Genomic DNA, 12,160 nt, shown 5'->3' with positions numbered 1-12,160 from the left:
CAAATCAGGAGAGCCGACCTTGAAGTCACAAAAATTCAATTTTTGAGAATCAATTGGGTTCAGTTTTCTTTCTTGAAAATTGCATCAAAAACAAATTAGACCCCAGAGATGACTTTGCTAAGCAATTGCTTAAGTTTGTGTCTTTTTTTTGTTTCCGTGCTTGGCAGAAACTTCACAGTACTCACTAATGATAGCGGTGCCATTTGCCGTCGAGTTCAAGCAAAACCCAATAATGACGGCTCATATGTCAAACTTCTTGTAAATGAAATTATAGCTGACTACAAAATCCCTGGTTTGATATTCAATTATGATGATATCGTCAACTTTGCATCGGTTCCTATAATTAGGAATTTCACTAACTTATACCCTCAAAACAAGACGGAGTTGTACCTCAAGATGTTGAACGATGAAGGTCAATTCATAACCGACGCCGTTGAGGGGCATTCTCTTGACTCACTGAATTTCTGGAGTGGGATCATAGATAAAGAGATTATATTTCCTGTGGTAGATTCCGGAATGTATTGTGTCTATATTGCACCAGACCCTGTCAATGTTCCAAATTTTGTGTTGCCAGTACATTTTAAAAAGTATTACGGAAATCTAAACTACGCCAGCTACTTGTATTATAACAGTTTGAAGTGGTTGTTGGTACTTTTGGTGGGTATATTTGCTGCATTGATGAAGCTTACAAAGACTAAGGATGCAAAAGGCTCACAAAATTTGAGTTCTGTTAAAGCCATCACGAATACGGTTGTACTTTTAACTTTAATCCCATTTACTATGGAGTATACAATCTACTTTATTCAATTATACCTGCAAAACTACTTGATTGAACCGTACAAATCGGTTTCGATCATGGCCATTTCACCGTTCATTTTGGAACTCGCCGCGAATATCCATCAAGCTGTTGACCAGTACGTAGCTCTTCTTTTTGCAATGGGACTTGGTGTCGTTTACTACTACAATGATGATTCACAAAGTTATAGGAAATTCCCGCGTGATTTGTTTCTAAAGACGACTGTGTTGTTCGCGGTGAAACTCTCTATAATGATTATCGGAATGATTTGCATCCAATCACCAGGCACTATCCCTTTAGTTTGGACCACAATTGCGACAGAAAGTTTTGCCAATATCTTGAATGGTGTGAATTTTTTACTTGACTTTATTTGGATCTTGTTGTCCATAGTGTTTTACTTCAAGACTAAGAAGCGATTGGCGGCAACCCCACCCAACCCTGACATAGGATCACCGGATAAAGTCGTTTCCACATTTAAGAAATCAACTTTGGTGATCTGGATTATGCCCTTGGTTATACATGGTCTCGGTGCAGCGGTCGGGGGCTCTTGGCTTATATCCAATATATTCAAGGAACTAGATCATATGCCAACCCAGTCTGCAGATACTCAAGCAAGATATGAATCAATACTTTTGATGCAAACAGTGGAGAGAGCACAATTTATAAATGTACAATTTACCCATTGGTCAGGTTGGTTAAACACATTCCTCACCATTGGTTTAGTGGTTCTTATATGGGTTCGCAGTAGCAATAAAGCAGCATTGGATGAAAAAAATTAATAGAGCTATACATTGATCTTGCCATATGGGTGCAATTTGTCATGTGACTGGATATTATGTATGGTTAGTATCAAGATTAAGTTCGGAGTCTAGGGATTAAAGTTTACATTGAAGAAATGGTCACGCCGAACCTTGATGGTTGAACGTTACCTCTTTATGGTTCACATTTAAATATGGTGATAGCTACCAATGGTTTATAATCTTTGAACTGGAAATCAAGCTACACATTGACTAAAACTAATCTGACACTATTTTCCAAAAGGATTTTACATTTTCCCACTAAGTTTTGTGTAATTTGAATTAATTTTCCTTTTTAATCAGTGTCACAAAATATCTGTTTTCTACAAGAGGCTATCCTTTTAATTTCAAGGGGAAGAAAAAAAATAAAGTTAAGAAATTAAGAATATTCTCCTTCCTCCTTTCTTCTTCTCGTGTTTCTCTATTCAAGTTCGAGTTATGTCATGACCGTTTGCTCTTATTTGGTTATTCTTTTTTTTTTTTTTTTGTCCCAAATTCAGTGTAATTGCTTGTGCTTTGCTTATCTCCAGTTTTTTTTGGATTTACAATCTGTTGATAAAAAATTTTCATCATACAAATATTGGTTAATGGTGGAAATATATCAAAGGATAGTTCCTCCGCTTTTATTCTATACCATAACTTTAGAAGGGAAAAAACGGGGCGTCACCAGTTGGAAGGGACAAATGCATGACAATTTACTTTTACCTTTACTATTTTATGAGAAAGAGTTAGGCTTGTTGTTTTGTGTTACGACTTTTTGGAGTTAAAATCGAGCCTCTTACACCTTGATGTTTTTAATAATACTAGCAAATCCTAAGATAGTGTCATAAAGTATGAGATGTAATATCAAGTTGATTGCTATATATGAAAAGTATATCAAAAGTATAACGATGGGATGAAATGTATATGGTACGTTAAAACTTTTGATAAAATTAACCAATAGAATAAATACAATGTGCATACATGTCTTGGGTACTAGCGACCTTTTATTTTATTTTTTTTAGGATCCCGCCGTTTGGAACTGCGAGTGGTGTTGGTGACCCTACATTTAAACAACTTCAGGGGGTATTTTTTTCGAGTCAAAACCCGTCATAATCTAACAACGATTAGTGCTTTGTTGCTTAATGTTGGAGGTGGTTTATATATGATAAAAGACGATATTGTAATCACACTTATTCCACTTGCTTTGATATTAGAAGATGATACTTTAACTTGTATAAGACTTTATAAACTTTTGTTAAATGTTTTTAGTACAATAGAAAGTTGGATGTTTTAATTGGCAGGCAGTTGGAAAAAGCTCTAGGACATGCTAGTCCACTACCTTATATCAAAGGTAGTTTGTCCAAATTTTTACTAAGCCGCATTGTATGTGGTTCTCCAATAGATTCCAATGTATTAAGTGATTACTAAACGGAAGCGTGTGTGACTCATTCGCGGCTAATTGATGAAGAAAGGGAAAAAAAAAGTTTTATCATATCCTGCATATAAAGTAGCATTCTCGATAAGGAAATTGAATCTGTGTGACAAGCACCAAAAATTTTTCACCATTTACTCAACCAAAGAACAAAACAAAACTTCAACTATAGACTCTCTCCAACAATGAGGCTACACCTTCATCGTTTTATATCTACTTCCACGCCATTACGCAGTGGTCAGAACTTGACTGAGAAAATCGTGCAAAAATATGCTGTCAACTTACCTCCAAACAAGCTAGTCCACACTGGTGATTATGTCACCATCAAGCCAGCTCATTGTATGTCACATGATAACTCATGGCCAGTAGCGACAAAATTCATGGGATTGGGTGCCAAAAGGGTCAAAGACAATCGTCAAATTGTGTGTACTTTGGATCATGATGTGCAAAATAAGACGGAAAAGAATTTGGCCAAGTATGCCAATATTGAACGATTTGCCAAAGAGCAAGGTATCGATTTCTATCCTGCTGGAAGAGGAATTGGCCATCAAATCATGATTGAAGAAGGATATGCGTTTCCATTAAACTTGACGGTGGCTTCAGATTCACATAGTAATACCTATGGTGGTGTTGGATCATTGGGTACACCAATTGTGCGTACTGATGCCGCAAGTATATGGGCCACTGTCCAAACATGGTGGCAAATCCCACCCGTAGCCAAAGTTGAATTAAAGGGGAACTTGCAAAACGGGGTCACTGGTAAGGATATTATTGTTGCATTGTGTGGAGTTTTCAATAACGATGAAGTATTAAATCATGCTATTGAATTTGTTGGAGATGGTGTTGAGAATTTGCCTATTGATTATCGATTAACTATAGCTAATATGACTACTGAATGGGGTGCATTGAGTGGATTGTTCCCCATTGATGACAAGTTGATTGAGTTTTATGAAGGGAGGTTGCAAAAATTGGGTCCAAACCATCCTAGAATCAATAAAGACACTATAGAAGCTTTAAGGAGAGGAAGTTTAGCCAGTGATGAGGATGCCAAATATGCCAAGCACTTGGTTATTGATTTGAATACGTTATCGCCTTATGTCTCGGGTCCGAACTCAGTCAAAGTGTCCAATCCGTTGTCAAAATTATCTCAAGATAATATTGCCATCAATAAGGCGTACTTGGTTTCATGTACCAACTCACGTTTATCCGATATCCAAGCAGCTGCTGATGTCTTGAAGGGTCATAAAGTGCACCCAAATGTTGAATTTTACGTTGCCGCTGCTTCTTCATTAGTGCAACAGGATGCTGAAGCTGCTGGTGCTTGGCAAACCATAATTGATGCTGGCGCGAAACCATTACCTGCTGGATGTGGACCATGTATTGGCTTGGGTACTGGGTTATTAAAAGATGGCGAAGTAGGGATCAGTGCAACGAATCGTAACTTCAAAGGAAGAATGGGCTCTAAGGATGCATTGGCATATTTGGCTTCACCTGAAGTTGTCGCTGCGTCGGCCGTATTGGGTAAAATTGGTGCTCCCGAGGAAATTGATGGCAAGCCCGTCAATGCATCACCAGAAATTGTTAAAAGTATTGATTTACCAAAGAGTAGTGGCAATACTGGTGCCACTTCTGAAGAACCAATTAGTGAAGACGATACCAGCGAAGCTTCAGTTGAAGTGTTGCCTGGATTCCCCAAATCAATTCAAGGTGAACTCATCTTGTGTAATGCCGATAACATCAACACTGACGGAATATACCCTGGGAAATACACTTACCAAGATGATATATCACGCGAACAAATGGCAGAAGTGTGTATGGAAAACTATGACCCCGAATTCAAGACCAAGACCAAACTGGATGACATTATAATTAGTGGTTACAATTTTGGTACTGGCTCATCTCGTGAACAAGCAGCTACATGTATTTTAGCACGTGGCATGAAGTTGGTTGTTGCTGGATCATTTGGAAACATATTCAGTAGAAATTCAATCAATAATGCCTTGTTAACACTTGAGATTCCTGAATTGATTGAGAAGTTACGTGTCAAGTATGATGGTGTAAATGAGTTGACTATACGTACAGGATGGTTTTTGAAGTGGGATGTTACGAAAGCCCTTGTTACTGTTGCTGATTTGGATGGTGAAGTGATTTTGCAACAGAAGGTTGGTGAGTTGGGTACTAATTTACAGGATATTATCGTTAAAGGTGGGTTAGAAGGATGGGTTAAGTCGGAGTTGCAAAAAGAACAATAAAAAGGGAGGAACTAGGAAGGGGGTGGATTTCATACTGCATATAGATTGTGTGTAATTGATAATATTTATTCTTTAAAGAAGGAGAAGGATCGATTGTAGAGCTGTTGGAGTGGCGATGTTAACGGCAAAAACTTCCTCGGTGTTTCTGGAAAGAAACGGTTGTCAGGATGATCTGCATAGGATGGTTAAGATCAACGGTTTTAATTTTCTTTTCGCTTTACCCCCTGTGATAGTGTGTACACTCCTTATTGTTTAGAGAGGGCTGTTTTATTGTATTCAGTCATTCCGTATTGTGTTTTCGCTTGCATCTAGAATCGCCAAAAAAAACAAAAAACAAAAAACAAAAAGGGAGGCCAACACACTGTGGTATTTCATGTGTGTGTCTTTTACCTAATTAGATATAGAATTGAGCTAAGCTCAGCCTCTAGGTAGTTCATATAATCTGGTTACATACTCAACAATGTGGTAAAAGGTTGTTATGATGCAAATGATGCTTTCGAGAGTGTGTTTATATCAAGGTTTCCATTTTATTGACGGGGGGGATTCGATTGCAGAAAACGGTTTTTCTGTTCATGTTTTGTGTAATTTAGAATCCCCATGTGAAATTGTTAAGGGATTCGTTGGAGGTGGGTGAAAAGTGATTTTCCCCTAATAGTGCACTGCCCACGTTGCTTGAATGAAAACGGAAAGTGGGTGATATCCGCATTAACAATTAGTGCTGGAAATCGGCATCCAAATACTCTTTATCCTCCTGTCTTCACTCGTAAAGTATTGTCGTGTCAATTCCGTTTTTTTGTCTTATTGTTTTGTATTTTTGATCACCATCCCACTACCTAACCCAAATTGCCCCTCCTTTCCCAAATAGGAAGAGTAAGAAAAGCTTCTTCTTATTGTTATTGTTCTTACCATTAAGGTGAAAAGTCCGACATACAAGAAACAACAGGAACCGTTACTTGGACGGTATATTTCCATTGCATTTGGAACAATGAGTAAGGAGCTAAAACAGGAGTGTAGATGTATGTCACTTGAAATTCGTTTGAAGCTGGTGGCTCTCCAATGGAAAAGAAGGTGCGTAACGGCTACAACAAAGAAGGCATTGAAAGTACAGTTTTTTTATTTCCATTCCCTATTGTAGTTTTAAACCAGCAAATGGTTTGGTTGTTCAAGTATCCTAAAACATTTGCTAATAAAATTAGGGCACAGTGATACTGCAACTAATGTAACAACAAAAGCACTGCAATATTGAAATTGTCAGCACTCATTTTTGTCTACATATTGTAACGGATTTCGTAACAAGAGCAGAAGAGAGCAATTTGCTAAAAGCAAGTTGTATTGCTTATTAGTAAAAAGTGTTTGATATATTATTAACAGTTTGCTATTATAATATTCGAATCATTTTGCCAACTGTATGATAACTTAAATGTGAATTCTTTTAGTTGTTTAGTTTGATATTATAACAAGTAACAAAATATACAGTTGTTGTTCTAACGAAACAATTGCTATTGCAAATTGAAAATAGATCCGGTACAGGGCATTTTATAGAAACACTCATGAGTTGTATTGGTGCAGTGATTTGTTGTGCTGGGTTTGATGATCATTTGTGTGACCACCAGCAAAGAAATGAGGGGAAATAGAGTGTCACGTGTGTCCTTATTGCTTAAAGATGAATGTGATATTTTCGTTCATGCTCTTTTGTTTTTTATATTATTACCACCCGAGTTTGTGTAACAATTGATATATGTATCCTGTATATAATATATCTTCTTCTTTTTTGGTGCTTTGTGTAATTATGGAGTTTTTTAAATTATTTTTTTTTTTTTTTTTTTTTTAAGTTTTTTTTATTGATGTATTTTATATACAGGAATGCATATACACATTTCCACTGAAGGACTATTGAAAAGACTATATATATAATCACACACGAATCCTCAAGAATCCACCGGTACTTTGGACACCACTTGAGTTTGATACCAATCAAATCATACAAATAATCATCAATAACAGCTACTACTCCACCACTGCACTGCTACCCACTGCTACTACTATTATAACACACACCGATAGCCTATTATGTCATTATTCTCATCTAAATCCACCACAGCTACAGCTACCAGTAGTAGTAGTAGTAGCAATACAACAGATGACTCATTAGTTGAAGGAGCATACAATATGTTAGACTCACTACTATTTTATTTGATGAATTTGATGTTGTTTGTTTTGTTGTTTACTGATTTAGTATTGGATTTCATCAACAATTGTATATATGGTTACAATATCATTGCTTGTTCTTTTAAACACAAGTTGTATAACAATATAAACTAATGGCTATAGAGAATGTATTTACGTGTTTAATGTAATGAAGAAAAAAAGTATTCTGGGAGTTTTAACTACCTGTTCGACTGTAGTAGTAGGAGTAGTATCAGTACTATCGTTGTTGATGAAAAATGAATCTCTTCATAGAATGAGATGTACAAACACACACACACACACACACACTTATTCGTATTAGTTATTAGTTATTAGTTACTAGTACTTTTACTTTTGCTTTTACTTTCTCTGGTGGATGTACTTACTCACTGGTGGCTCTTGAGATGAGATGAGATATATATCCTCCTCCTCCTCCTCCTTCTCCTCCACCGAGTCAATATGCAATGCAACACTTATATGTGTGTAGTACACATACCCCACAGCTTAGCAAAAACAAAAACAAAATGTAACCACGCAATCAATTGCAAAGCACAGCAAACGCATACTTTTCACCATATACATCACTTCCTACTTGGGTATGTAGCCACCGCTTCCACTTACTACGTAACAGGAACTGTAAGTTGTGATAGTATTTGCATTTGTTTCGTCGGATATATGTACTACTACCAAACACAGAGCTACAATCACAATCATCATCATTCAGTAGAATATTCTTTTTCTTAACTCCATTGTTCTATCTATTGTTTAAATACTAAATCCTACTGTCTTTAGTCAAAACTTTGTGAACTCCGTTCTGTAGTGCTCTGTGGTGTTTGGTGTTGGTGTTGGTGTTGGTGTTTTGTTTTGTTTTGGTTGGTTTTTGGCTGTTTTGTTTGTTTACTGTTTTCACTGTTGCAAAAGAATATTATAATTTTGTTCTATGGAAAACACAAAACTAAAGATAATCAAAGCTATTATACAGGAATACCATCTTTACCCCACAATTTTCAGATCATCAAAAATCAACTACGAAATATAGTAAAAACAAAGTGTAAACAAAATGTAAACAAAATGTAACTATAAACAATGTGCAAACAAAGTGAGCATTGGTCATTCAACCAGCACTGCTTCTGCTAGTACTACTACTACTACTTCTACTACCTAGCCATACTTTTAGGTCATTACTCTAGCCTATTAATACCCCTCATTTTCTTATTATTATTTCTTTATTACTCAATATAGTGTACCACCGGACCTAACTAATTTACCAAAAATAAAGCCGTTTATTAATAGTAGTAGTAGTAGTAATAGTAGCGTAGTAGTAGTACATCTAATCGCATCTTGTGTGGGGAGAGGGTGGGGGGAAGACAGAAATAAAAGAAATGCTTACATCCTTACTGGTCTTCGACACGGCATTTTAAGATCATCATCCTTCCCAAAGGCAAGCGAACATTATATCTCTTGGACCATCCCTCTCCCCTCAAATTCTCCCTTCTTTTTTTCACTTATCTCCTATGAAATAATTATGTTCTTTCTCTGACATATGTACTTACCGTTGTTTCAAAGTAATTTTTTACATTATTTTCAACAAGTCGTCTCGTGACTATTTCAAAACAAACTCATTATTATCAAGTGTTGTGTCATTCAAGTTAAACAACCGAACATACCTCTTGTAACTAAAGTGACGCTAATTTTTGTACCACTTTGATTCTGTGGTTGAAGAAGCAACCACAGGAACGGAAAGTGTGTATTGCTTGTATCTTGTCTTCGTAGCAATCCCCCTCGAGATGGAACTCCGTTTCTTTCTCGCAGAAATTTTACCCGACTCAAAGAATCAAGTCCCGGTTCCGGCGGTGTTACATTGCAAAAACCCACTTGGCGGTTAAAATAAGAAATCAAAAGATTTCGTGTTTTTAAATTTCTCCATTGTTTCTTTTTAACAAGTTCGAAGTTATGTAAGTTTGCTCCCTTAGATTCCATTGCATTCAAAAACAAAACGTTTGATGAGCCTCCACGAGAATCTTCCACCACCAGTGGTTATGAGAGTGTGGATTGCTTTTACAGTGTTTGTCGATTTTTGTGGCTTTATTCCCCGCAAATCGATTGTCCTCATTAAGTTGCGAAATTCATCGCAAAAACAAAAAAAGTTTTACACAATAAAGGAAGACGGCCAATCCTTCGTTACATCAATAGCAAACTCCGAGTAATACAACTGGAAATTTCAGATTGGTCAAAGATTACAATAACGTAGTAGAGTTTTTAAACTAAAGAATTACATGGTTGGAAGCAAGACAAAACGTCCATAGAAATTTATATGTAGATTCCGGATGTAAGAATCTCGTAGTTCTCCAGATTCAGCCAGAACTAGCGTGAACGTAGTCACAAGATCATCAGATTAAAAGCGTGCGATAGCATGGAATATATTTCTTCTTACAATGAGCTTTCCAACCTGACACATCGTTGCTGTGGATTACCGTTTTAACACAGCATATCGTCATCATAACGTCGACTTGTGCAAAGCAAAAGAATCAATTAAAGATTACATAGTGTTTGTTTCTCGTTGATACTCTCTCGGTTGCAAAGGACTTTTGCAGCAAACTTCCACTTGGTGGATACAATTGTGCAATTTCTTAATTGGTGCATAATCTTCTCGTCTCAATCATCGAGTTTCAACCAAACACCTTGCCTATGAACTCACCTCTATAAAACATGCTTCACATCTTTTGTCTACAAGAGCAAAATATCTACTCAACCACAATTTGACTGAAAAATCTTGCAGAAAAGGGAAAACATTCAACGACATAATACATCACAGAAATCAATATACATATGAACGAGCATCCAGTCCATACAGCTTATTTCCTCATTTATGAGCTACTGCTTTAATTCCAACGTTAAATTGAAATTGTACTCTCTTCCTTATCTTCGGTTATAGACGCAACTAATTGAATCTCTCTCTCTCTCTCTCTCTCTAGCGCATCTTTCCGCCCAATTAGGAAAGTATCCCGCTTAATTATGCCACCGCGAGTACTTAACGTTAGTGGACAAACGCGAAAAAAGAAAACAAAGCGAATATCAAAATCATCACCAAAATTGCAAAACCACACCCAAAAAACCTCGCGATGGGTTGACGTTAGTGGATTTACAACTAAATCAACAAAAAAAAAAAAAAGGAGACAGAGTGCACAACACACACTCTACAGAGGAAAAAAAAAAGAGGAAAAAGACATGAACGGCATCAGGAAACAAGGATAGATCTCCACACGTGGCCGCTGAAGTTGTTTTGAATAAATATATCAACCAGAGATACCTCGACAAACTTTGAGCTCATAACAGCAACCACTTCCGCGATTATCGATAATGTCACCTTCACTGATTCCCACCACCACCACCACCACTTCTGAACAATTTAAATTAGTCCATTTAACTGACCAAGAAATCATTGATTTCACTAGATTTCAAAACAGTCTTGCTTGGAAAGGATGCTTGTCAGAAAAAGATTATGTCTTGAGAGAATACGTTTTGAGTAAATCAAAAATCACCTCGTCGGGGAATAACAAGTTGTATGTGTACATGTTGAAATCGAGCTACAATGATGGTGATAATGATGATGAGCCACTTTGTTCTATTGAGTTACTTGTTCGTGATAGTTTGAAATTTGAATACGACAAAGATGCAAGGGGTCATGTGAAACAGACCAACGTCCTTAGTGGATGCATTGGTGGTGTATTCACTTATCCACAACAACGTGGGAAGGGGTATGCTAGAATCATGGTTAACAAGTTGGTTGAATTGGCTAAACGTGACCTTGTTGGTTCCGATGGGTTCATGTTTTTGTATTCTGAAATTGGGGAATATTACGCCAAGAATGGGTTTAAATCTTTCCCTGTTGACTTGATCAATATCCCTCTCAAGGGAGAAGTTGGTACATCGGGCAATTCTCCCCAAGTGGATTACGAGTTGGTTGAATATCATCAGTTTCAAGATTTGATGCGTCAATACCGAGTCCATTTCGAACAAGAAATGGTCGCTAAGGTGAAACAAGACCACAAGACGCGTGTATCAATCAAACCTACTTCTGATTTAATCGATTGGTTTCATTTACGTGCAAAATTCATTACCCATAAGTTGTTCCATGAACCAAAGGGCCACACCATCGATTTCAATAACGAATACGAAACTATCAAGGATAGTTTTGCTCAAGAACCAAAGATATTTGGACTCAAGATCAAACTGTCCAATGGTGAAATTGCTGGATTTATCGTTTGGACAATTGATTGGTTAGAAAATGGTGATGCAAACTATGCGACAATTTTAAAAGCGGTTGCATTTGATAAAGAAGCTCAAGATGAGATAGTTTTGAATTTGATCAAATTGGCAATTCATCAATTGGTCCATTATCCAATACTTGGCAAACCTACCATCAATGTTAAGCTATGGGAACTGGAGATTAGTGATAATGTTGGACGAAAATTGATTGAGTTGTGGCCAGGCACGGAGACTAGGTTGGAGAATTCATCACGGTCGGGTATCTTGATTAATAATCCTGAAGAAGAGGAACAGTTGAAAAAAGGTCAGTTGATTTGGGAAGAGAACACCAAATTGCCTTGGTTTTAGAGTAGATGCTTGTTTAGTATTGTCTGTTTTTGTATATGTCGCGTAAATTTGATATTTTTTTTTTTATGAATAGAAGAAATCCACAACTTTGCAACAT

At 36.8% G+C, this 12,160-nt stretch overlaps 3 protein-coding genes across 3 annotated transcripts; all 3 read left to right on the top strand. All coding sequences in view use genetic code 12, as the record gives it.

Moving 5' to 3' along the window:
• Positions 1 to 108: 108 nt before the first annotated feature.
• CPAR2_500700 (uncharacterized protein) lies at positions 109 to 1,575 on the top strand (the record flags this gene model as incomplete). The annotated part of the gene is made up of 1 exon (XM_036810476.1): positions 109 to 1,575. One exon carries the CDS (start codon positions 109 to 111, stop codon positions 1,573 to 1,575), a length of 1,467 nt encoding a protein of 488 aa, XP_036667009.1.
• Positions 1,576 to 3,192: 1,617 nt separating this feature from the next.
• LYS4 (homoaconitate hydratase) lies at positions 3,193 to 5,259 on the top strand (the record flags this gene model as incomplete). The annotated part of the gene is made up of 1 exon (XM_036810475.1): positions 3,193 to 5,259. The coding sequence occupies one exon, from the start codon at positions 3,193 to 3,195 to the stop codon at positions 5,257 to 5,259; it is 2,067 nt and encodes a 688-aa protein (XP_036667008.1).
• A 5,547-nt stretch (positions 5,260 to 10,806) lies between these two features.
• CPAR2_500680 (uncharacterized protein) lies at positions 10,807 to 12,063 on the top strand (the record flags this gene model as incomplete). Its single annotated transcript, XM_036810474.1, has 1 exon — positions 10,807 to 12,063. One exon carries the CDS (start codon positions 10,807 to 10,809, stop codon positions 12,061 to 12,063), a length of 1,257 nt encoding a protein of 418 aa, XP_036667007.1.
• Between the last annotated feature and the right edge of the window lie 97 nt (positions 12,064 to 12,160).

This window comes from Candida parapsilosis, contig 006139 (assembly GCF_000182765.1).
Source record: "Candida parapsilosis strain CDC317 annotated contig 006139".
Lineage (NCBI taxonomy): Eukaryota > Fungi > Ascomycota > Pichiomycetes > Serinales > Debaryomycetaceae > Lodderomyces > Lodderomyces parapsilosis.
The sequence above is the reverse complement of the archived record's forward strand: the minus strand, read 5'-3'. Positions and strand labels throughout refer to the sequence as shown.